The sequence below is a fragment of the Elephas maximus genome, chromosome 22 (genome assembly GCF_024166365.1).
Source record: "Elephas maximus indicus isolate mEleMax1 chromosome 22, mEleMax1 primary haplotype, whole genome shotgun sequence".
Lineage (NCBI taxonomy): Eukaryota > Metazoa > Chordata > Mammalia > Proboscidea > Elephantidae > Elephas > Elephas maximus.
The window spans coordinates 10,240,516-10,267,786 of NC_064840.1; the positions used below are offsets into that span (position 1 = coordinate 10,240,516).

The following is a 27,271-nucleotide window of genomic DNA, read 5'->3' on the forward strand; positions in this document are numbered from 1 at the left end:
CAGGGATGCACGAAAAGTCACCTACAAAGAAGAATCAATAAAAAGTTTGGACTACTCGGCAGAAACCATGCAGGCAAGAAGGCAACAGGATGACATATATAGAGCACTGAAGGAGAAAAATTGCCAGCCAAAAATCATATATCCAGGAAAACTCTCTTTCAAATATGAAGGTGAAATTAAGTCATTTACACATAAACACAAGCTTAGAGAATTTGCAAAAACCAAACCAAAGCTACAAGAATTACTAAAGGAAATTCTTTAGGTCAGAAAGTCAATAATATCAGATATCAACACAACACAAGGACACAGAACAGAACATCCTGGTATCAACTCAGACAGGGAAATCACAAAAACAAAATAACACTAATTAAAAAAAAAAAAACGCTCAAAACAGAGAATCATTGATGTCATTATGTAAAAGATTACAATAATCAATAAAGACGGACTAAATACAGGAGACACAGATCTTCCATATGGAGAGGAAATCAAGGCGATATAGAGCGATACAAGTTAGGATTTTACTTAGAAAAATAGGGGTAAATATTAAGGTAACCAGAAAGAGGTCTACCAATTCCATACTTCAAAATAAAAACCAAGATAAACTTAACGATTCAGCAAAAAAAAAAAAAAAAAAAATCAACTACAATGAAAATGAGGAACACACGATTTACAAAGAAAAACTTCTGAGCACAAAAAAGTAAGTAGAAAAATGAAATTTTCAACAACACACAAAAAAAGGCATCAAAATGACAGCACTAAACTCATACTTATCTATAATTACACTGAATGTAAATGGACTAAATGCAACAATAAAGAGACAGAGTTGCAGACTGGATAAAAAAACATAATCCAGCTATATGCTGCCTACAAGAGACACACCTTAGACTTAGAGACACAAACTAAAACTCAAAGGATGGAAAAAAATGTATCAAGCAAACAACAATCAAAAAAGAGCAGGAGTGGCAATACTAATTTCTAACAAAATAGACTTTAAAGTTAAATCCACCACAAAGGATAAAGAAGGACACTATATAATGATTAAAGGGACAATTTACCAGAAGATATAGCCATATTCAATATTTATGCATGCAATGACAGGGTTGCAAGATACATAAAACAATCTCTAACAGCATTGAAAAGTGCGATAGACACCTCCACAATTATAGTAGGAGGCTTCAACACACCACTTTTGGTGAAGGCCAGGACATCCAGTAAGAAACTCAATAATGAAACGGAAGATCTAATTGCCACAAGCAACCAACTTGACCTCATAGGCTTATACAGATGCTCCACCCAACAGCTGCAAAGTATACTTTCTTTTGTAGTGCACATGGAACATTCTCTAGAATAGACCACATATTAGGTCATAAAGCAAGCCTTTGCAGAATCCAAAACACTGAAATATTACAAAGCATCTTCCTAGACCATAAGGCCATAAAAGCAGAAATCAGTAACAGAAAAAGCAGGAAAAAGAAATCAAATACTTGGAAACTGAACAATACCCTGCTGAAAAAAGACTGGGTTATACAAGACATTAAGGGGGGAATAAAGAAATTCATAGAATCCAATGAGAATGAAAATACTTCCTATCAGAACCTTTGGGACACAGCGAAAGCAGAGCTCAGAGGTCAATTTACATCAATAAATGCACACATACAAAAAGAAGAAAGAGCCAAAATCAGAGAACTGTCCCTACAACTTGAACAAATAGAAAGAGAGCAACAAAAGAAACCATAAGGCACCAAAAGAAAACAAACAATAAAAATTAAAGAGCAGAATTAAATGAATTAGGGAACAGAAAAACAATACAAAGACTTAATTTAACAAGACCAAAAACTGGTTCTTTGAAAAAAGTAGCAAAATTGATAAACCATTGGCCAGACTGACTAAGGAAACACAGGAAAGGAAACAAATAACCCGAATAAGAAATGAGATGGACCATAGCACAACAGACCCAACTGAAATTAAAAAAATCATATCAGATTACTATGAAAAATTATACACTAATTTGAAAACATAGAATAGATGAATTCCTAGAAATACACTACCTACCTAAACTAACACAAACAGAGGTAGAACAACTAAATAAACCTTAAAAAAAAAGAAGATTGAAAAGGTAATAAAAAAAACTCCCAACAAAAAAAAGCCCTGGCCTGGACGGCATCACTGCATAGTTCTACCAAGCTTTCAGAGAAGAGGTAGTAACACTACTACTAAAGGTATTTCAAAGCATAGAAAAGGATGGAATACTCCCTAACTCATTCTATGAAGCCACCATATCCCTGATACCAAAACCAGCTAAAGACACCACAAAAAAAGAAAATGACAGACCTTTATCCCTCATGAACTTAGATGTAAAAATCTTCAACAAAACTCTAGCCAATAGAATTCAACAACATGTCAAAAAAAAAATTCACCATGACCAAGTGGGATTCAAACCAGGTATGCAGGGATGGTTCAATATTAGAAAAACAATTAATGTAAACCATCACATAAATAAAAGACAAGAACCACGTGATTTTATCAATTGATGCAGAAAAGGCATTTGACAAAGTCCAACACCCATTCATGATAAAAACTCTCAGCAAAATAGGAATAGAAGGAAAATTCCACAACACAATAAAGAGCATTTAGACAAAGTCAACAGCCAACATCATCCTTAACGGAGAGATTCTGAAAGCATTCCCCTTGAGAATGGGAACCAGACAAGGATGTCCCTTATCACCACTCTTAATCAACACTCTGCTGGAGGTCCTAGCCAGAGCAATTAGGGTAGATAAAGAAATAAAGAGCATCCAGATTGGTAAGGAAGAAGTAAAAGTATCTCTACTTGCAGAGGACATGATCTTATACACAGAAAACACTAAAGAATCCTCAAAAAAAAAAAAAAAAAAAAAACTACTGAAACTAATAGAAGAGTTCAGCAGAATATCAGGCCACGAGGTAAACATACAAAAACCAGTTAGATTCCTCTACACCAACAAAAAGAACATCGAAGAGGCAATCACCAAATCAATACCATTCACAGTAGCCCCCAAGAAGATAAAATACTTAGGAAGAAATCTAACCAGAGACGTAAAAGACCTATACAAAGAAAACTACAAGGCACTACTGCAAGAAACCAAAAGAGACCTACATAAGTGGAAAAACATGCCTTGCCCATGGACAGGAAGACTTAACATTGTAAAAATGTCTATTCTACCAAAAGCCATCTATATATACCATGCAATTCTGATCCAAATTCCAAAAACATTTTTTAATGAGATGGAGAAACAAATCAACAACTTCATATGGAAGGGAAAGAGGCCCCGGAGAAGTAAAAGCATTACTGAAAAAGAAGAGCAAAGTGGGAGGCCTCACTCTACCTGATTTTAGATTCTATTATACCACCACGGTAGTCAAAACAGCCTGGTAGTGGTACAACGATAGACACATAGACCAATGGAACAGAATTGAGAATCCAGATATAAGTCCATCCACATATGAGCAGCTGATATTTGACAAAGGCCCAGTGCCAGTTAATTGGAGAAACGATAGTCTTTTTTCACATATGATGCTGGCATAACTGGTAACCATCTACAAAAAAGTGAAACACGACCCATACCCCACACCATGCACAAAAACTAACTCAAAATGAATCAAAGGCCTAAATATAAAATCTGAAACGATAAAGATCATGGAACAAAAAATAGGGACAATGCTAGGAGCCCTAGTACGTGGCATAAACAGAATACAAAACATTACTAACAATGCCGAAGAAAAACCAGATAACTGGGAGCTCCTAAAAATCAAACACCTAAGCTCATCCAAAGACTTCACCAAAAGAGTACAAAGACTACCTACAGACAGGGAAAAAGTTTTTAGCTATGACATTTCCGATCAGAGCCTGATCTCTAAAATCTATGTGATTTTGCTAAAATTCAACCATAGAAAGACAAATAACCCAATTAAAAAATGGCCAAAGGATATGAACATAGGCACTTCACTAAAGAAGACATTCAGGCGGCTAACAGATAAATGACAAAATGCTCTCAATCATTAACCATTAGAGAAATGCAAATCAAAACTACAACAAGCTTCCATCTCACTCACAGGCTGGCATTAATCCAAAAAAAACAAAATAATAAATGTTGGAGAGGTTATGGAGAGACTGGAACACTTATACACTGCTGGTGGAAATGTAAAATGGTGCAACCACTTTGGAAATCAATTTGGTGCTTCCTTAAAAAGCTAGAAATAGAACTACCATACGATCCAGCAATCCCACTCCTTGGAATACACCCTAGAGAAATAAGAGCCTTTACACGAACAGATAGATGCACACCCATGTTCACTGCAGCACTGTTTACAATAGTTAAAAAGTTGGAAGCAACCAAGGTGCCCATCAACAGATGAATGGATAAACAAACTATGGTATATTCACACAATGGAATACTACACATCGATCAAGAACAATGTCGAATCCATGAAACATTTCATAACATGGAGAAATCTGGAAGACATTATGCTGAGTGAAATCAGTCAATTGCAAAAAGACAAATATTGTATAAGTCCACTATTATAAGAACTGGAGAAACAGTTTAACCAGAGAAGAAAATACTCTTTGAAGGTTATGAGAGCAGGGAGGATGGGAGGGAGGGAGAGGGATATTCACTAATTAGACAGTAGATAGGTTTCATTTTAGTGAAAGGAAAGACAGTACACAATACAGGAGAGGTCAACACAAATGGACTAAACCAAAGATGAAGAAGTTTCCTTAATAAACTGAACACTTCAAAGGCCAGTGTAGCAGGGGCAGGAGTTTGAGGACCATGGTTTCAGGGGACATCTAAATCAATTGGCATAATAAAATCTATTAAGAAAATATTCTGCATCCCACTTTGGCGAGTGGCGTCTGGAGTCTTAATCGCTAGCAAGAGGCCGTCTAAGATGCATCAATTGGTCTCAACCCACCTGGAACAAGGAAGAATGAAGAACACCAAAGACAAAAATAATTACGAGCCTAAGAGACAAAAAGGACCACAGAAACCAGAGACTACATCAGCCTGAGACCAGAAGAGCTAGATGGTACCACCCGGCCACAACCGATGACTGCCCTGACAGGGAACTCAACAGAGAAACCCTGAGGGAGCAGGAGAGCAGTGGGATGCAGACCCCAAATTCTCATAAAAAGACCAGACTTAATGGTCAGACTTGGACTGCAGGGACCCCGGAGGCCATGGAACCCAGACCTTCTGTTGGCCCAGGACAGAAACCATTCCCAAAGCCAACTCTTCAGACAGGGATTGGACTGTAATAGGGTATGGAAAATGATACTGGTGAAGAACAAACTTCTTGGTTTAAGTGGTCACATGAGACTATGTTGGCATGTCCTGTCTGGAGGGGAGACAAGAGGGCAGAGGGAGCCAGAAGCTACTCGAATGGATATGAGTAGAGAAAGTGGAGGGAAGCACTGTGCTATCTCATCAGAGGGACAGCAATTAGGAGTGTATAGCAAGGTGTATGTAAATTTTTGTATGAGAGACTGACTTGATTTGTAAAGTTTCACTTAAAGCACAATAAAAATTAATTAAAAAAAATTATGGGGTCTGAAAAGCAACAAGAAAGGACTCAGCAAGACAGCTCAACATAGCCTAATGGAACTGTGGGCCAGGATCAAGAGAACTAACATATGTATCATGAGAATTTCAGAAGGAGAAGGGAGAGAGAAAGGACAGAAAGAATATTTGAAGAAATAATGGCAGAAAACTTCTCAAATATGATGAAGGATATGACTCTACAAATTCAAGAAGTTTAAATAAATCAGTTGAACACACACACAAAACAAACACAAGACACTTTATAACCAACCTCTCTAAAACTAAAGAGAGAATCCTTAAAGCAGTGAGAGAGAAGTGAATTGTAACATAAATGACCTGCAATAAGATTGTGCCAATTTCTCCTCAGAAACTTTGGAGGACAGAAGGCAATGAAGTGACATATTTGAAATGCTGAAAGAAAGGAACTGTCAACCAAATATTCTGTAACTGTCAAAACTGTCTTTCAAGAACAAGGACAAAATTAAGACATTCCCAAAGAAACAAAACTGAGGGAGTTCATAACACTAGACATGCCCTACAAGAAATGTTAAAGGTAGCCATTTAGATAGAAAGGAAAGGACACGAGACAATCACTCAAAGCCATACAAAGAAGAACATACCTCCACTAAAGGTAATTTCATGGGCAAATATTGGAGCCAGCTTTATGGTATACTGGGTTGGTAATTCTACTTATTATGTCCTACATGATTTATAACAACAAATGCATAAAAAATAAGTATAAATTTCTGTTACTGGTCACATGATATATAAACATGTAATTGGTGATAACAACAAATAAATGAGGAAGGTGGGAGGAAGAAAGGGTGGTATAGGAATAACGTTTTTGTATGTCACTGAAGTTGATATCAATTTAAACCAGGTTGTTATAAATATAATCCTCTCTTTTGCAGTAAGCTGAAGGATTGTGTGGTTTGAATCCACCTCCCCTTTATTTTTCCAATTCTGGAAGTTTTCTTTTTTTTTTAATTAACTGTCCATCTTTCTAAAGAAAATGGAACAGCATGTGTAGCAATTCTTCATTGTTGTCTATTATTTTAAAAAGATAATGCAGAGAGGCAGAGCCAATGTGGCTCAATAGACAGAAGTGCCATTCTGTCCCTTAGCAGCAAAGACCAAAAAAAATTAGTAAAACAGATACAAATGTCAATCCTGGAACCCTAACCATCAAAGAAAGGGATAAAGAACTACATCAAGCACTGAACAGAAGAAACTGACAAAGAACAGAGAAGGAGGAGAGCTACGGAGTGGAGTCCTCTGCTAGCTGATGCGGCACAGCTTTGGATCTTGGAGAACAGCCAACAATGACCCCAGACAGTGAGTACAGGAAGGCAACTTCACAGAGCTCCCAACAGGCGACAGATCACCTGAAACTGCCCTGCTGCACCATAGCTGAGTGACGGGCCCTGCCCACCTGGACAAGGTGGTGAGAACTATCATGCCCACAAACAAGCAAGCAACAAAACATGCCCAGCCCACTCACCCAGATATAACCAAATAAAACAGGATGAAACAAACAAACCTACAATGAATAAACGAAGAAAATAATTTCTGAATGTCTTTCAGACAGCAGACAATATCAAAACATATTTAAAAAAACAGGACACGATGGCTCCATTAAGTGACCAAAATAAAACACCAGATGAAAAGGCACTGGAACTACCTGATAAGGAATCCAATGGATAGGGAATTCAGGGCTCTCCAAAAGCTCAGGAAAGAAATCAAGGAAAACACATGCAAAACTAAGGAAAAAATAGAAAAATCATGGAAAATACAGACAAAATCAGGGAAAACACAAAGCAATAGAAGAATTCATGAAAATAACACATGAACAAAACGTCAAAAGAAACAAACAATTAGAAATCATACGAAAACTGCAATTAGAAATCCAAAAGATAAACAACAAAATTTCAGAAATGGACAACACAATAGAAGATTTTAGGAGCAAATTTCAAACATGGAAGACATAAGCAGCAAAACTGAAGACAAACCCATGCAACTACTTTGTTTGAGGAAAATCAGAGAAAATAATGAAGAAGACCTAAGAACTACATGAGATACAATCAACAGCAAAAATGTGCATGTGATTGTGGTTCCAAAACAGGGGGAAAAAATGGACAACACAGAGAGGATCATTGAAGACTTGCTAACACAAAACTTCCCTAATTTAATGACATATGAAAAACTGACCATTCAAGAAGCTATAGGATAGACACCCCAGAGAAAGTTACCAAGACATATCATAATCACATTCACCAAAACCAAAGTCAAAGAATGAATCCTGAGAGCAGCTCCAAAAAAATGAAAAGTAACATACAAAGGGGACAAAATAAGACTAAACTTTGATTACTCGGCAGAAACCATGCTGGCAAGAAGACAATGGGGTAACATATATAAAACCTTGAAAGAAAAAAATGCCAAACCAAAAATAATATATCCTGCAAAACTCTTGCTCAAATATGATAGCAAAATTAGGACATTTCCAGATCAACAGAAATTAAGGGAATATGTAAAAACCAAACCAAAATTACAAGAATTATGAAAAGGAGTCCTTCAGTTAGAGAACCAACACATCAGACAACAACCTGAATCCAGGACACAGGACAGCATCAGCCAGATACTATCCTAGGTAAGGAACTCTCAAGGATAAAACCAAACTAAAAGATTTACAATAGGGACCCAGAGACATCAATTTGTAAATGACAACGTAAGAGCAATAAAAGGGGGAAAAAATGAAGCAGGTATAGAATTTTCAAACAGAGAGGAAGTCAAGGCGATATCAAGTAACAAACAACTGGTTCAAAATTAGGAAGATGGGGGTAAATTTCAAGGTAAACACAAAGTTAACAAATTTACTCATCCAAATTAAAAAGAAAAACAGTCTTAGTAAACACAAAAATGAAAGAAATCCACAAAGAAAAGGAACTCAGCACAGGAGAGGAAGAAGAACAAAGAGAATGTCAGCACCACAAAAAACAAACAAAAAAACCCACTACAAAATGACAGCAATAAACTCACACTTATTGATAATCACAGTGAATATAAATGGCTTAAATGCACCAGTAAAGAGACAGAGAGTGACAGAATGGATAAAAAAAAAATGACCCATCAATCTGCTCATTATAAGAGACACACCTTAGAAACAAAGACATAAATATATTAAAAATCAAAGCATGGAAAAAATATACCAAGGAAACAACAACCAAAAAAGAGCAGGAGGGGCAATAATAATCTCAGATAAAACAGACTTTAAGACAAAATCCACCACAAAAGACAAGAAAGGACATCATATAATCATTAAAGGGACAATCCATCATGATGATATAACCATAATAAACATATGTGCACCCAACGACAGGGCTCCAAAATACGTAAAACAAACCCTAACAGCACTGAAAAGAGAAATTGACAGTTCCATGGTAATAGTTGACTTCAACACAGCACTGCTGGTAAAGGACAAAACATCTAGAAAGAAACTTAACAAAGACACAGAAGATCTAAAGGCCATAATCAACCAACTTGACGTCACAGACATATATAGAACACTTCACCCAACAGCAGGAAAGTATATATTCTTTTCCAATGCACATGGAATGTTCTCCAGAACAGACCACATCTTAGGCCACAAAGCAACTCTGAAATAAATCCAAAACAATGAAATAATACAGAACATCTCCTCTTATCACAACATAAAAGTAGAAATTAATAAAAGGAAAACCAAGGGAAAAAAAAAACATGCAAACTGCGTAACATCTTGCTTAAAAACTACTGAGTAAATAGAAGAAATCAAAGATGGAAAAAAAAACTCCTAGAATCCGATGAGAATGAAAACACATCATACCACAACCTTTGGGACACAGCAAAGGCGGTGCTCAGAGGTCAATTTATAGCAATAGATGTACACATCGAAAAAGTAACAGATAAAATAAAAATGTTAACTTTACAACTAGAACAAATAGAAAGAGGACAGCAAAAGAAGCCAACAGCCACCAGAAGGAAGGAAATAATAAAGACCACAACAGAAATAAATGAATAGGTAAAAAAAAAAAAAAAATAGAATCAGCAAAACCAAAAGCTAGTTCTTTGAAAGGGTCAACAAAATCAACAAACCACTGGCCAAACTGATGAAAGAATACAGGAGAGGCCTTTGGACAGTGGCATCTGGGGTCTTAAATGCTAGCAAGCAGCTATCTAAGATGCATCAGTTGGCCACCTGGAGCAAATGAAAATGAAGAACACCAAAGACACAAGGTAATTATGAGCCCAAGAGACAGAAAGGACCACATAAACCAGAGACTACATCAGCCTTAGACCAGAAGACCTAGATGGTGCCTAGCTACCACCAATGACTGCCCTGACAGGGTACACAACAGAGAATCTCTGAGGCAGCAGGAGAGCAGTGGGATGCAAACCTTAAATTCTGGTAAAAAGACCAGACTTAATGGTCTGACTAAGACTAGAACGACCCCAGAGGTCATGGACCTCAGACCTTCTGTTAGCCCAAGACAGGAACCATTCCCAAAGCCAACTGTTCAAACAGGGATTGGACTGGACTATGGGATAGAAAATGATACTGGCAAGGAGTGAGCTTCTTGAAACAAGTAGACACATGAGACTATGTGGGCAGCTCCTATCTGGAGGGAGATGAGAGGGTAGAGGGGGTCAGAAGCTGGCTGAATGGACACGAAAATAGAGAGTGGAGAGAAGGGGTATGCCGTCTCATTAGGGGGAGAACAATTAGGAGTATACAGCAAGGTGTATATGAATTTTTGTATGAGAGACTGACTTATTTGTAAACTTTCACTCAAAGCACAATAAAAATTTTTTTAAAATACAGGACAGGAAGCAAATAAGAAATGAAATGGAGGACATTACAACAGATCCAACCGAAATAAAAAGGATCATAACAGAATACTATGAAAAATTGTACTCTAATAAATTTGGAAACCTAGAGGAAATGGACAAATTTCTAGAAACAAACTACCTACCTAAACTACAAACTGAGGTAGAAAATCTGAACAGACCCATAACAAGAGAAGAGATTTAAAAGGTAAAAAAACAAAACAAACAAACAAAAAAACTGCCAAAGAAAAAAGTTCTGGCCCAGACAGCTTCACTGGAGAATTCTATCAGACATTCAGAGAAGCACTCACAACAGGAGTATTTAAACTATTTCAGAACACCGAAGAGATACTTCCGAATCCATTCTATGAAGCCAGCGTAACCCGATACCAAAGCTGGGCAAAGACACGACAAAAAAAAGAAAATTACAGACCAATATCTTCCATGAATATAGATGCAAATATTCTCAACAAAATTCTAGCTAACAGAATTAAGCACCTTCTAAAAAAAAAAAAAAAATACACCACAACCAAGTGGGATTCATACTATGTTTGCAAGGAAAGTCAATCAACATAATCTACCACATATGCAAAACAAAAGAATCACATGATCAGCTCAGTCAATGCAGAAAAGGCATCTGATAAAGTTCAACAGCCGTTCCTGATAAAAACTCTCAACAAAATAGGAATAGAAGGGAAATTCCTCAATATAATAAAGGGCAGCCAACATCATTCTCAACACGGAGAGGCTGCAAACATTTCCCCTGAGAACGGGAACACGACAAGGATGCCCCTTATCTACTCCTATCTAACATTATGCCGGAAGTCCTAGCTAGGGCAATAAGGCAAGAAAAAGAAATAAAAGGCATCCAAATTGGTAAGGAAGAAGTAAAACTATCCCTACGTGCACATGATATTATACATAGTGAACCCTAAAGACTCTACAAGAAAACTACTGGAACTAATAGAAAGATGCAGCAGAGTAGCAAGATACAAGATAAACATACAAAAATCAATTGGATTCCTATACACCAATAAAGAGAACTACAAAAAAGAAATCAGGAAAACAATACTATTTATAATAACCCCTAAAAAAATAAAATAGATTTCTAACAACAGATGTAAAAAACCTATACAAAGAAAACTACAAAACACTACTGCAAGAAAAAAAGAGACCTACATAAATGGAAAAAACACACCGTGCTCATGGATAGGAAAACTGAACATTGTGGAAATGTCAATTCTACCCAAAACAATATACAGATACAATGCAATCCCAATCCAAATACCAACAGCATTCATTAATGAGATGGAAAAGCTAATCATTAACTTTACATGGAAAAGAAAGAGGCCCCGGAAAAGTAAAGCATTACTGAAAAAGAACAAAGTAGGAGGCCTCACACTACCTGACTTCAGAACAGCTACAGTAGTCAAAACAGCCTGTGACTTGTAGAACAAAAGACACACTGACCAATGGAACAGAATTGAGAACTCAGAAGTAAATCCATCCACCTACAGCCAACTGACCTTTGACAAAGGCCCAAAGTCCATTAAATGGGGAAAAGGCAGCCTTTTCAATGAATGGTACTGGCAAAACTGGATGTCCATCTGTAAAAAAGTGAAAAGAGGGCCCACACCTCAAACCATACACAAAAACTAATTCAAAATGGATCAAAGACCTAAGTATAAAACCAAAAACTATAAAGATCATGGAGGAAAAAATAGACTCAAACCTAGGATCTCTAATATACAGCATAAATAGTATACAACCCATAACTAACAATACACAAGTACCAGAAGATAAGCTAGAAAACTGTAATCCTCTAAAAATTAAACATTTCTGTTCATCAAAAGACTTCACCAAAGGAGTAAAAAGAGAACATGCAGACTGGGAAAAAAAAATTTGGCCATGACGTATCTGACAAAATCCAAAACCTCTACAACAAAAAGACAAATAATCCAATTAAATAATGGCCAAAAGATATGAACAGACACTTCACCAAAGAAGACATTCAGGTGGCTAACAGGCACATGAAGAAATGCTCATGATCACAAGCCATTACATAAATGCAAATCAAAACTACAATGAGATACCATCTCACCCAACACTATTGGCACTAATAAAGAAAAAAAAAATGTTATGGATTGAATTGTGTCCCCCGAAGTGTGTCAACTTGGCTAGTCCATGATTCCCAGTATTGTGTGATTGTCCACCATTTTGTCATCTGATGTGATTTTCCTACATGTTATAAACTCTACCTCTACCATATTAATGAGGTGGGATTAGTGGCAGCTATTTTAATGAGGCAGGATTCAATGCTCCTTAGAAGCAAGGATGGCGAGACTGTGTCTTAAATACTTTGGACATGTTGTCAGGAGGGATCAGTCTCTGGAGAAGGATATCATGCTTGGCAAAGTACAGTGTCAATGGAAAAGAGGAAGACCCTCAACGAGGGGGATTGACACAGTGGCTGCAACAATGGACTCAAGCATAACAACGATTGTAAGGATGGCACAGGACCGGGCAGTGTTTCATTCTGTTGTGCATAGGGTCGCTATGAGTCAGAACCAACTCGACAGCACCTAGCAACAACAACAACAGCTTGTGCCTGTTCCATCATTGTACTTTGGAAGTTGATAATTTGTATTCTAGATTTCAGAGATTAAGAGGAATTTTGGACTTGGAGTTGATTTAAGAGTTCTGCTATGATACAACGGGGTGAATGTGTTTTACATGTGGCAAGGACATGAATTTTGGGGGCCAAAGGGTGCAATGTTATAGATTGAGTTGTGCCCCGCAAAATGCGTGTCAACTTGGTCTGTCCATGATTCCCACTGTTGTGTGACTGTCCACCATTTTGTCATCTGACGTGATTTTTCCCATAAGTTGTAAATACTACCTCATGATGTTAATGAGGTGGGATTCAATCTACAAGATTAGGTTGTGTCTTAAGTCAATCTCTTTCGAGATATAAAAGAAAGAAGCAAGCAGACACATGGGGATCTCATGCCACTAAGAAACAAGAGCCAGGAGAACAGTGCGTTCTTTGGAGCTGGGGTCCCTGCACTGAGAAGCTCCTCGATCGGAGAAGATTGATAACAAGGACCTTTCCCCAGAGCCAACAGAGAATGCCTTCCCCTGGAGATGGCACCCTGAATTCAGACTTCTAGCCTCCTAGATTGTGAGAGAATAAATTTCTCTTTGTTAAAGTCATCCACTTGTGGTATTTCTGTTATAGTTACACAACATGACTAAGACACAATGCAGGGAGATTTTAACTCTTATTCATTGCTGGTGGGAATGCAAAATGATTTTTGAAAAATGATATGGTGCTTCCTTAAAAAGCTAGAAATAGCAATACCATACAATCCAGCTATCTCACCCCTAGAAATATATCCTAGAGGAATAAGAGCCGTCACAGGAATAGACATATGCACACCCACGTTCATTGCATCACTATTCATAACGGCAAAAAGATGGAAACAACCTAAGTGCCCATCAACAGACGAATGAATAAACAAACTATGGTACATACACACAATGGAATACTATGCAACAATAAAGAACAATGATGAATCTGTTAATCATCTCACAACATGGATGAATGTGGAGGGCATTATGCTGAGTGAAATAAGTCAATCACAAAAGGGCAAATACTGTATGAGACCACTATTACAAAAACTCATGAGAAAGTTTACACATGGAAAGAAACAATCTTTGATGGATATGATGGAGGGGAGGGTTGAGGTGGGGAAAGAAAACACTAACTAGATAATAGATGAGTAGTAACTATGGTGAAGGGTAAGACAGTACACAATACTGGGGAGTCGCACAACTTGGCCAAGGCAGAGTCATAGAGGCTTTATAGACACATCCAAACTTCCTAAGGAACAGAGTTACTGGGCTGAGGGCTGGGGACCAAACTCTGAGAACATCTAGCAAAACTGGTATAACATAGGTTATAAAGAAAATGTTCTACTTCCTTCTTTGCTGAGTAGCACCTGAGATCTCAAAAGCTTCTAAGCGGCCACTAAGATACACCTGCTGGTCCCACCCCAAATGGAGCAAAGGAGAATGAAGAAAACCAAAGACACAGGAGAAAGATTAGTCCAAAAGGTTAGTGGACCACAACCATCACAGCCTCCATCAGACTGAGTCCAGAACAACTAGATGGCGTCCAGCTACCACCACTGACTGCTCTGAGAAGGATCACAGTAGAGGGTCCTGGACAAAGTGGGAGAAAAATGTAGAACAAAATTCAAACTCACACACACACAAAGACTAGGCTTACTTGTCTAACAGACACTTAAGAAACCCTGAGAGTATGGCCCCCGGACAACCTTTTAACCCAGTACTGAAGCCATACCTGATTTCATCCTTCAGGCAAAGATTAGACAGGTCTATAAAACGAGCTCACCACACATCTGTCAGTTTGTTGTACCATGCTGGCTTGCGTGTTGGTGTGATACTGGAAGCTTTGCCACCAGTATTTCAAATACCTTTGATGGACAGGTTTCAGCAGAGCTTCCAGACTATGACAGACTAGGAAGAAGGACTGGGCAGTCTACTTCTGAAAAAACTGGCCAGTAAAAACCTTACGAATAGCAGCAGAACACTGTCTGACATAGGGCCAGGATATGAGCCCCTCAGGTTGGAAGGCACTCAAAAGACAACAGAGGAAGAGCTGCCCCCTCAAAACAGAGTCGACTTTAATGACGTCGATGGAGTCAAGCTTTCAAGACCTTCATTTGCTTATGTGGCACGACTCAAAATGCGAAATAACAGCTGGCAAACATCCATTAATAATCTGAGCATGGAATGTACATAGTATGATCTAGGAAAATTGAAAGTAGTCAAAAAAGAAATGGAATGCATAAAGATTGCTATACTAGGCATTAGTGAGTTGAAACGGACTGGTATTGGCCATTTTGAATCAGACAATCATATGCTCTACTATGCTGGGAAGGACAAATTGAAGAGGAACGCTGGTGCATTCATAGTCAAAGAGAACATTTCAAGATACATCCTGAAGTACAATGCTGTCATTGACAGGATTAATATCTATACGCCTATAAGGAAGATAAGTTAATACAACTATCATTCAAATTTACACAGTAACCACTAATGCCGAAGATGAGAAAACTGCAGATTTTTACCAGTTTCTGGAGTCCAAAATTGATCAAACATGCAATCAAGATGCATTGATAACTAGTGGTGATTGGAATGTGAAAGCTGGAAACAAAGAAGTATCAGTAGTTGGAAAATATGGCCTTGGTGATAGAAACAGCACCAGAGATCGGATGATAGGATTTTGCAAAGCGAATGACTTATTCATAGAAAATACCTTTTCTCAACAACATAAATGGTGACTATACATGTGGACCTCCCGCTGCCATCGAGTTGATTCCAACTAATAGCGACCCTACAGGACAGAGCAGAACTGCCCCGTAGAGTTTCCAAGGAATGCCTGGCAGATTCAAACTGCTGACCTCTTGGTTAGCAGCCGCAGCACTTAACCACTACGCCACCAGGGTTTCCATCTGGATCTTATCAGATGGAAAACACAGGAATCAAATCTACTACATCTGTGGAAAGAGACAATGGAAAAGTTCAATATGATCTGTCAGAACAAGACCAGGGGCTCATACGCAAGTTCAAGTTGAAGCTGAAGAAAATTAGAAAAAGTCCGCGAGAACCAAAATATGACCTCCACTACTTCCCACCTGAATTTGGAGACCACCTCAAGAACAGATTTGAAACACTGGACACTAATGACTGAAGACCAGACAAGTTGTGCGAAAACATCAAGGACATCATACATGAAGAGAGCAAAAGTTTATTAAAAGGACAGGAAACAAAGAAAAGACCAAAATGGATGTCAGAAAAGATTCTGAAAGTTGCTCCTGAATGCAGAGTAACTGAAGCAAATGGAAGAAATGAAGTAAAAGAGCTAAACAGAAGATTTCAAAGGACAGCTTAAGAAGACAAAGGCAAATATTATAATGAATTGTACAAAGGCCTGGAGTTAGAAAATCAAAAGGGAAGCAGTTTTGAAGTGTTTATCAAGCTGAAAGAACTGAAGAAAAAATTCAAGCCTCGAGTTGCAGTTTTGAAGTTTTCTATGGCCAAAATTTTGAATGAGACAGGAAGCATCGAAAGCTGATGGAAGGAATACACAGAGTCACAGTACCAAAAAGAAGTGGTTGATGTTCAAACCATTTCATTAGGTAGCATTTGATCAAGAACCAATGGTACTGAAGGAAGAAGTTCAAGGTGCACTGGAGGCATTGGTGAAAAACAAGTCTCCAGGTACTGATATAATACCAATTGAGATGTTTCAACAAAGGGATGCAATACTGGAGGTGCCTACTTGTCTACACCAAAAAATCTGGAAGACAGCTACCACCTGACTGGAAGAGAGCCATTTTTGTGCCCGTTCCAAAGAAAAGAGATCCAACAGAATTTGGAAATTATTGAACGATATCATTAATATCACACACAAGAATATTCTGCTGAAGATCATTCAAAAACGGTTGCAGCAGTACCTCAGCACAGAACTGCCAGAAATCCAAACTGGATTTAAGATGATGTCTTGGTTGAAAGCAGAAAACACCAGAAAGATGTTTACCTGTGTTTTTTTTTGCCTATGCAAAGGCATTCAACTGTGTGGATCATAACAAATTATAACACTGCAAAGAATGGGAACTCCAGAATGCGTAATTACGCTCATGCGGAACCTGTACCTAGACCAAGAGGCAGTCATTTGAATAGGGCAAGGGATACTGAATGGTTTAAAATCACGAAAGGTGTGCATCAGGGTTGTATCCTTTCACCATACTTATTTAATCTGCATGCTGGGAAAAGAGTTCTAGAAGCTGGACTATATGAGGAAGAATGGGGCATCAGGATTGATGGAAAACTCATTAACAACCTGTGATATGCAGGTAACACTGCCTTGCTTGCTGAAAGTGAAGAGGACTTGAAGCACTTACTAACGAAGATCAAAGACCACAGCCTTTGCTATGGATTACACAACAAAGAAAACAAAAATTCTCACAATTGGACCAATAAACAACATCACGATAAAGGGAGAAAAGGTTGACGTTGTCAAGGATTTTATTTTAGTTGGATCCACGATCAATGCTCATGGAAGCAGCAGTCAGGAAATCAAACAATGTATTACATTGAACAAATCTGCTGCAAAAGACCTCTTTAAAGTGTTAAAAAGCAAAGATGTCACTGAGAGGTCTAAAGTGTGCCCGACCCAAGCTATGATGTTTTCGATCACCTCATATGCATGCAAAAGTTAGATGACAAGTAAGAAAGACTGAAGAAGAACTGATGCCTTTGAATTACTGTGTTGGCAAAAAATACTGAATATACCATGGAGTACCAGAAGAATGAACAAGTCTATCTTGGAAGAAAATACAGTCGGAGTGTTCCTTGGAAATAAGAATGGTGAGACTTCATCTCACATACCTGGCCACGTTACCAGGAGGTACCAGTCCCTACAGAAAGCATCATGGTTGGTAAAGTAGAGGGTAGCAAAAAAAGGGGAAGACTCCCAATGAGATGGATTGACACAGTGGCTGCAATAATGGGCTCAAACATAACAATGATTGTGCAGATGGTGTAGGACCGGGTAGCATTTCATTCTTTTGTACCTAGGGTTGCTATGAGTCAGAACTGACTCGATGGCACCTAACAGCAACAACAGCATAAAATAAACAATAGCACACATAGTTCAACCATATATACAAGAATAAATGAGCACACCAACCAAAAAGCAAAGATGAGAAGTCAGAAGGACAGGAAAACTGACAAATGGAAATGAGGAGCCTGAGGTTGAGAACGGGAAAGTGCTGACACATTGTGGAGTTGGCAACTGATGTCACAAAACAATCTGGGTATTAATTGCTTAATGAGAAACTAATTTGCTCTGTAAACCTTCACCTAAAGGACAATAAAAAAAGAAAAAAAAAGTAATCCTCATAGTAACCACAGAGAAAAAAACCTAAAATATATACACAAAAGGGAAGGAGCATGAAATCAAAATGGCTCATCACAAAAATTGAATGTCATATGTCAAATGACAAATGTTAGGAGTATTGAAGGAAATGAAAGACAAAGAAGGTATAAGAAGCAAATAACAAAATGGCAGAAATGAGTATTTATCAGTAATCACCTTATATGTAAATAGATTAAACACTCCAAAAGGCAGACAGTGGTAGAATTAATAAAAACAATAATAATAAATGACCTGCTTCCCAGTAGTGGAGTCTGGAGGCAATACACAGAAATGGTGCCTCACAAGGAAAAGAAGGAAGAGCAGGTCATCAGCCTTGGACTTCACGTGGCTGATGGAGAGAATGTATTTGGTGTCTGCCACATTTTTGCATCCTTCAATGACACTTGTGTCCGTGTCACCAATCTCTGTGACAAGGAAATCATCTGCCACGTGACTGGTGGAATGAAGATGAAGGCTGACTGAGATGAATCTCCATCATACACCACCATGCTGGCTGCCCAGAACGTGGCCCAGAGGTGCAAGGAGCTGGGCATGACTACCCTACCCTACATATCAAACTCTGTTACAGGAGGAATAGGACCAAGACTGCTGGGCCTGTATCCAGTCTGCCTTCAGAACTCTTGCCCATTCAGGAATGAAGACCACATGGATTAATAAGTCACCCCATCCTCTCCAACAGTAGCAAGGAGGGTGGTCACTGTCTATGAACAGGACTCCTTAAATTATTGTTTTCTGTTAATAAATTGCCTTTGCATATGCTAAAATTAAGAACAACAACAATATGGTCCACCTATATTCTGTCTATAAGGGACACATATTGGGCCCAAAGACACAAATAGGTTGAAAGTGAAAGGATGGAAAAAAATAATCCATGCAAACAGTAAAACCAAAGAGAGCTGGAGTAGCTATATTAATATCAGACAAAATAGACTTTAAGTCAAAATCTGTTATAAGAGACTTAGAAGGTCATTATATAATGAATTTATATTCATCTCAATTCATCAAAAAGATACAACAATTTTGAGCATATTTTTTTTATGCACCTAACATCAGAGTCTCAAAACGTGAAGAAAACACTGAAAGAAGTGAAGAGAAAAACTGTTCAACATTAATAGTTGGAAACTTCAATATACCACTTTCAATTACGGACAAAACATCTAGAAAGAAAACCAATAAAGAAATAGAGGATTTGAACAACACTCTAAACCAGCTAACCTTAATGTATACATACAGAACACTCCACCCAAAAAGACCATGCACATTCTTCTCTAGTGCACACAGATCATTCTCCAGGATCGGTCATATGTTAGGTTACAAAATAAGACTGAATAAATTTTAAAAAGATTGAAATCATACGGAGTATCTTCTCCAACCACAGTGGAATAAAACTAGAAATTAATAACAAGGAAAACCAGAAAATACACAAATATGTGGAAATTAAACAACAGATGGGATAGGGAAGAAATGAAGAGAGAAATAAAAATACTCAAAGTGAATGAAATTGAAAGCACAACACACCAAAAATTAAAAAGGATGGTGCTAAGGTACAGCTCACAGGGAAATTTATAGTGGTACATGCCTACATTAAAAAAGAAGAAAGATCTCAAATCAAAACTTAACTTTACATCATGAGGAACTAAAAAAAGGAGAGCAAACCAAGCCCACAGCTACCAGTAGGAAGGAAATAACAAAGATCAGAGCAGAAATAAACAAAATAGAGAATAGAAAAATAATACAAAGAATTCACGAAACCAGAAGTCGGGTTTTTGACAAACTTTTAACTAGGCTGACAAACAGAGAAGATGCAAATATCTAAAATAAAAAATGAAAGTGGGGCTATTACAACCAACCCTGCAGAAATAAAAAGGATCATAAAAGAATATTATGAAAAATTATATGCCAACAAACTAGATAACCTAAATGAACAAATACCTAAAAACACATAAACTTGCTACACTTACTGAAGAAGAAGTAGAAGACCTTGATATAATAAGTGAAGAGACTGAACTGGTAATATAAAACCTCCCAACAAGGAAAAATCCTGGATTAGATGGTTTCACTGGAAAATTCTACCAAAAATTTATAGAACTGACTCTAGTCCTTAAATTTTCAAAAAAGTAGAAGAAGAGGGAACATTTCCTAACTCATTCTGTGAGGCTAACATTAATCTGATACCAAAGCCAGACTACACACACACACACACACACACTCACACAAAACCAGACATACACAAAAGCTGTAGAGCAATATCTCTTATGAATATAGATGCAAAAATCCTCAACAAATGACTAGCAAACCAAACAAAAAAGTGTATTAAAAAGATTATACACCATGATCAAGTGAGATTCATCCTAGGAATGCAAGGGTGGTTCAACACTAGACAATCAGACAATGTAATACACCACAGTGATAAAACAAAGGAAAAGAACCATGTGATCATCTCAATCCATGCAGAAAAGGCATTTGACAAAAACCAACACCCTGCCACAATAAAAAAAACAAGCTAGGAATTAAGCTAGGAAAGGAAATTCCTCAACAAGATAAGAGCATTTACAAAAAACTCACAATTAATATCATAATCAATGAAGAAAGACTAAGAGCTTTCACCTTAAAATCAGGAACAAGATAAGAATACCTGCGCTTACTACCGTTGTTGTTAGGTGCTGTCTAGTCAGTTCCGACTCATAGCGACCCTATGTAGAACGGAACGAAACACTGCCCAGTCCCATGCCATCCTCACAATCCTTGTTATGCTTGACCTCATTGTTGCAGCTGCTGCGTCCAGTCCATCTCATTGAGGGTCTTTCTCTTTTTCTCTGACCCCCTACTTTACCAAGCATGATGTCCTTCTCCAGGGACTGATCGCTCCTGATAACATGTCCAAAGTATGTGAGACAAAGTCTCGTCATCCTTGCTTCTGAGGAGCATTCTGGTTGTACTTCTTCCAAGACAGATTTGTTCATACTTTTGGCAGTCCATGGTCTATTCAATATTCTTTGCCAACACCACAATTCAAAGGTGTCAATTCTTCTTCCATTTCCTTATTCATCAGCCAGCTTTCGCATGCATATGAGGTGACGGAAAACACCACGGCTTGCATCAGGCGCACGCACCCTAGTCTTCAAAGTGACATCTTTGCTCTTCAACACTTTAAAGAGGTCTTTTGATTTCTTGACTGCTGCTTCCATGAGTGTTAATGGTGGATCCAAGTAAAATGAAGTCCTTAACGATGTCAATCCTTTCTGTTTATCATGATATTGCTTATCGGTCCAGTTGTGAGGATTTTTGCTTTCTTTATGTTGAGGTGTAATCCATACTGAAGGCTCTGGTCTTTGATCTTCATCAGTAAGTGCTTCAAGTCCTCTTCACTTTCTGCAAGCAAGGTTGTGTCATCTGCATAACTCAGGTTGTTAATAAGTCTTCCTCCAATCTTGATGCCCTGTTCTTCTTCGTATAGTCCAGCTTCTTGGATTATTTGCTCAGTATACAGATTGAATAGGTATGGTGAAAAGATACAGCCCTGATGCACACCTTTCCTGGCTTTAAACCAATCAGTATCCCCTTGTTCTGTCCGAACAACTGCCTCTTGATCTATGTAAAGGTTCCTCATGAGCACAATGAAGTGTTCTGGAATTCCCATTCTTCGCAATGTTATCCATAGTTCGTTATGATCCACACAGTCGAATGCCTTTGCATAGTCAATAAAGCACAGGTAAACATCTTTCTGGTATTCTTGGCTTTCATCCAGGATCCATCAGACATTGGCAATGATATCCCTGGTTCCAGGTCCTCTTCTGAATCTGCCTTGAATTTCTGGCAGTTCCATGTTGATATACTGCTGCAGTCACTTTTGAATGATCTTCAGCAAAATTTACTTGTGTGTGATATTAGTGATACTGTTCGATTATTTCTGCATTCAGTTGTATCACCTTTCTTGGGAATAGGCATAAATATGGACTTCTTCCACTGGCTGGCCAGGTAGTTGTCTTCCAAATTCCTTAGCATAGATGAGTGAGCACTTCCAGTACTACATTCATTTGTTGAAACACCTCAATTGGTATTTCATCAATTCCTGGAGCCTTGCTTTTCGCCAATGTCCTCAGCGCTGTTTGCACTCACCACTATGATTCAATATTGTACTAGAAGTCCTGGCCAGAGCAACTAAACAAAAAAAAAAAGAAGTGAAAAGTTTCCAAATCAGGAAGGAACTAAAACTATCCCACTTCACAGATGACATGGTCCTATATACAAAAAACCCCAAAGGACCCGCAAGGAAGCTACTAGAGCTAACAAATGAATTCAGTAACGTGGCAAAGTACAAGATCAACACACAAAAATCAGTCAGATTCCTGTACACCAGCAATGAGCAATCTGAAAAGGAAATTAAGGAAACAATTCCATTTACACTAACATATACAAGAATAAAATATCTAGGAATACATTAACCAAAGAAGTGAAAGACTTTCACACTGAAAACTATAAAACATTATCAAAAGATATTAGAGAAGCCTAAATAAATGAGAGGACATTCTGTGTTCATGGATTGTTGTTGTTTTTAGGTGCCATCAAGTTGGTTGTGACTCATTAACAACAAAATGACAAACAACCCAATTTAAAAATAAGCAAAGGACTAAAATCAACATGATTCTGTCAAAACTCAACCACAAAAAGACAAACAACCCAATCAAGAAGTGGGCAAAGGATATGAACACACATTTCTCTAAAGAAGATATTCAGGCAGCCAACAGATACATGAGAAAATGCTCTCGATCATTAGCCATTAGAGAAATGCAAATTAAAACTACGATGAGATTCCATCTCACACCAGCAAGGCTGGCATTAATCCAAAAAACACAAAAGAATAAATGTTGGAGAGGCTGTGGAGAGATTGGAACTCTCATACACTGCTGGTGGGAATGTAAAATGGTACAACCACTTTGGAAATCTATCTGGCGTTATCTTAAACAGTTAGAAATAGAACTACCATACAACCCAGAAATCCCACTCCTCGGAATATACCCTAGAGATACAAGAGCCTTCATACAAACAGATATATGCACACCCATGTTTATTGCAGCTCTGTTTACAATAGCAAAAAGTTGGAAGCAACCAAGGTGTCCATCAACGGATGAATGGGTAAATAAATTGTGGTATATTCACACAATGGAATACTACGCATCGATAAAGAACAGTGACGAATCTCTGAAACATTTCATAACATGGAGGAACCTGGAAGGCATTATGCTGAGCGAAATGAGTCAGAGGCAAAAGGACAAATACTGTATAAGACCACTATTATAAGATCTTGAGAAACAGTAAACCTGAGAAGAACACATACTTTTGTGGTTACGAGGGGGGGAGGGAGGGAGGGTGGGAGAGGGTTTTTTTATTGATTAATCAGTAGATAAGAACTGCTTTAGGTGAAGGGAAAGACAACACTCAATACATGGAAGGTCAGCTCAATTGGACTGGACCAAAAGCAAAGAAGTTTCCGGGATAAAATGAATGCTTCAAAGCTCAGCGGAGCAAGCGCGGGGGTCTGGGGAACATGGTTTGCGGGGACTTCTAAGTCAATTGGCAAAATAATTCTATTATGAAATCATTCTGCATCCCACTTTGAAATGTGGCGTCTGGGGTCTTAAATGCTAACAAGCAGCCATCTAAGATGCAGCAATTGGTCTCAACCCACCTGGAGCAAAGGAAAATGAAGAACACCAAGCCCACATGACAACTAAGAGCCCAAGAGACAGAAAGGGCCACATGAACCAGAGACCTACATCATCCTGAGACCAGAAGAACTAGTTGGTGCCCGGCCACAATCGATGACTGCCCTGACAGGGAGCTCAGCAGAGGACCCCTGAGGGAGCAGGAGATCAGTGGGATGCAGACCCCAAATTCTCATAAGAAGACCAAACTTAATGGTCTGACTGAGACTGGAGGAATCCCGGCGGTCATGCTCTCCAGACCTTCTGTTGACACAGGACAGGAACCATCCCTGAAGACAACTCATCAGACATGAAAGGGACTGGTCAGCGGGTGGGAGAGAGACGCTGATGAAAAGTGAGCTAATTATATCAGGTGTACACTTGAGATTGTGTTGGCAACTCTTGTCTGGAGGGGGGATGGGAGGATAGAGAGAGAGGGAAGCCGGCAAAATTGTCAAGAAAGGAGAGACTGAAAGGGCTGACTCAAGACGGGGAGAGTAAGTGGGAGTAGGGAGTGAGATGTATGTAAACTTATATGTGACAGACTGATTGGATTTGTAAACGTTCACTTGAAGCTTAATAAAAGTTATTATAAAAAAAAAAAAAAAATAAGCAAAGGAGTTGAAAAGATTTTTCACCAAAGAAGATATACAAATGGCCAACAAGGACATGAGAAGATGCTCAATGCCATTAGTCATGGTTGTTGTTAGGTGCCGTGGACTAGTTTCCGACTCATGGTGCCCCTACGTACAACAGAACAAAACACTGCATCATCCTCACAATCACTGCTATGTTTGAGCCCATTGTTGCAGCCACTGTGTCAATCCATCTCATTGAGGGTCTTCCTTTTTTTTAATTGACACTCTACCAAGTGTGATGTCCTTCTCCAGAGACTGGTCCTTCCTGAAAACACGTCCACCCTCGCTTCTAAGGAATGTTCTAACTGTACTTTTCTCAAGACAGATTTGTTCATTCTTCTGGCACTCAGTATTCTTCAATAACACTATAATTCAAAGGCATCAGTTCTTCGGTCTTCCTTATTCATTGCCATTCGCATGTATATGAGGCGGCTGAAAACACCATGGTTCGGGTCAGGTGGACCTTAGTCCTTAAAGTGACACCTTTGCTTTTTAACACTTTAAAGAGGTCTTTTGCAGCAGATTTTCCCAATACGATATGTCGTTTGATCTCCTGACTGCTGCTTCTGTGGACGTTGATTATGAATCCAAGTAAAATGAAATCCTTGACAGCTTTAACCTTTTCTACATTTATAATGATGTTACGTATTGGTCCAGTTGCAAGGATTTTTCTTTTCTTTATATTGAAGCGTAATCCATACTGAAGGGCTGCAGTCCTTGATCTTCATCAGTAAGTGCTTCGAGTTGAGCCAAGAATACCAGAAATACCTTCTTCACCAGCAGATGGAAGATTGTGTCATCTGCATAATACAGGCTGTTAATGAGTCTTTCTCCAATCCTGATGCCCCATTCTTCTTCATATACACACAAATGCACACTTGTACACACATACACTGCACATGTATACACACACACACACACAAGTGCATATACAGGGACACACACACCTGCACACATACACACAGCAGATAAAATAGAGAAAGCAGTCAGTGCTACTAACTAGACAATAGATAAGTTGTAACTTTAGTGAAGGGTAAGTCAGTACCCAATACTGGGGAAGTCAGCACAACTTGACCAAGACAAGGTCATGGAAGCTTCAAAGACACATCCAAACTCCCTGAGGGACCGAATTACTGGGCTGAGGGCATGTGGGGACCATGGTCTCAGGGGACATCTAACTCAACTGCATAACATAGTTTATAAAGAAAAGGTTCTACATCCTACTTTGGTGAGTAGCGTCTGGGGTCTTAAAAGCTTATGAGCGGCCATCTAAGATACTCCAAAGGTCCCAACCTGTCTGTAGCAAGGGAGAATGAAGAAAGCCAAAGACACAAGGGAAGGATTAGTCCAAAGGACTAATGGATCACAAGTACCACAGCTTCTACCAGACTGAGTCAAGCACATCTAGATGGTGCCCGGCTACCACCACTGACTGCTTTGACAGGGATCACAACAGAGGGTCCCAGGCAGAGATGAAGAAATATGCAGAACAAAATTCTAACTCACAAAAAAAGACTAGACTTACTGGTCTGACAGAGACTGGAGAAACCTCGAAAATATGGCCCCTGGACACCTTTTTAACTTAGTACTGAAGTCACTCCTGAGGTTCACCCTTCAGCCAAAGATTATACAGGCCCATAAAGCAAAATGAGACTAAACGGGCACACCAGCCCAGGGACAAGAATGAGAAGGCAGGAGGGGACAGGAAAGCTGGTAATGGGGAACCCAAGGTTGGGAAGGGAATAGTGTTGACACATTGTGGGGCTGGCAACCAATGTCACAAAATAATATGTGTATTAATTGTTTAACGAGACAATAGGCTTTGTAAACCTAGGTGGGAATGTAAATTGGTACAGCCACTCTTGAAAACAGACTAACAGTTTCTTAAAAAAACTAAACAAACAAGACTCAGCTATTCCACTTCCAGAGAAATTAAACTTTATGTCCATATAAAAACTTACACAAATGTTCATAGCCATTTTATTTATAATAGCCAGAAGCTGGAAACAACCAATATGTTCCACAATGTGTGAATGGTTAACAAACTGTGGTACATCCATTATCACCGAATACTACTCAGCAATAAAAATAAATTAACTATTGGTTCATACCATAACTAGGGTGGATTTCAAGAGTATTAAGGTGAGTGAAAAAAGCAACCTCAAAAGGCCACCTAATGTATGATTTCATTTATATACCATTCTTGGAATGACAAAATTATAGAGTTTGAAAACATTTTAGTGATTGCCAGGAATTAGGGATAGTGGGTAGTGTGAGTACAAAGGGGTAGCACAGGAGAGATCTTTCTGGTATCTGGATTGTGGTGGTGGATACACATAAAACATAATGGCATAGAACTATACACACTATACCAATGTCAACTTCCTGCTCTTGTTATTGTACTGTAGTTATATAAAATATAATCACTGGGAGAAGTTGGATAAAGGGTATACATGACCT

General features: G+C 38.5%; 1 protein-coding gene across 2 annotated transcripts in view; it reads right to left on the bottom strand.

Moving 5' to 3' along the window:
- TMEM116 (transmembrane protein 116) overlaps positions 1 to 27,271 on the bottom strand; it is an 88,710-nt gene that overhangs the window by 11,002 nt on the left and 50,437 nt on the right. The window contains exon 11 of one of the 2 annotated variants that reach the window (XM_049867075.1): positions 19,496 to 22,629. The exons of the other annotated variant lie outside the window; for it this stretch is intronic. Within the exon in view, the coding sequence (XP_049723032.1) occupies positions 22,597 to 22,629 (33 nt within the window). The 3' untranslated portion in view covers positions 19,496 to 22,596. Of the gene's footprint in view, positions 1 to 19,495; positions 22,630 to 27,271 lie in introns of those variants that run through there. 2 annotated transcript variants of the gene reach the window in all.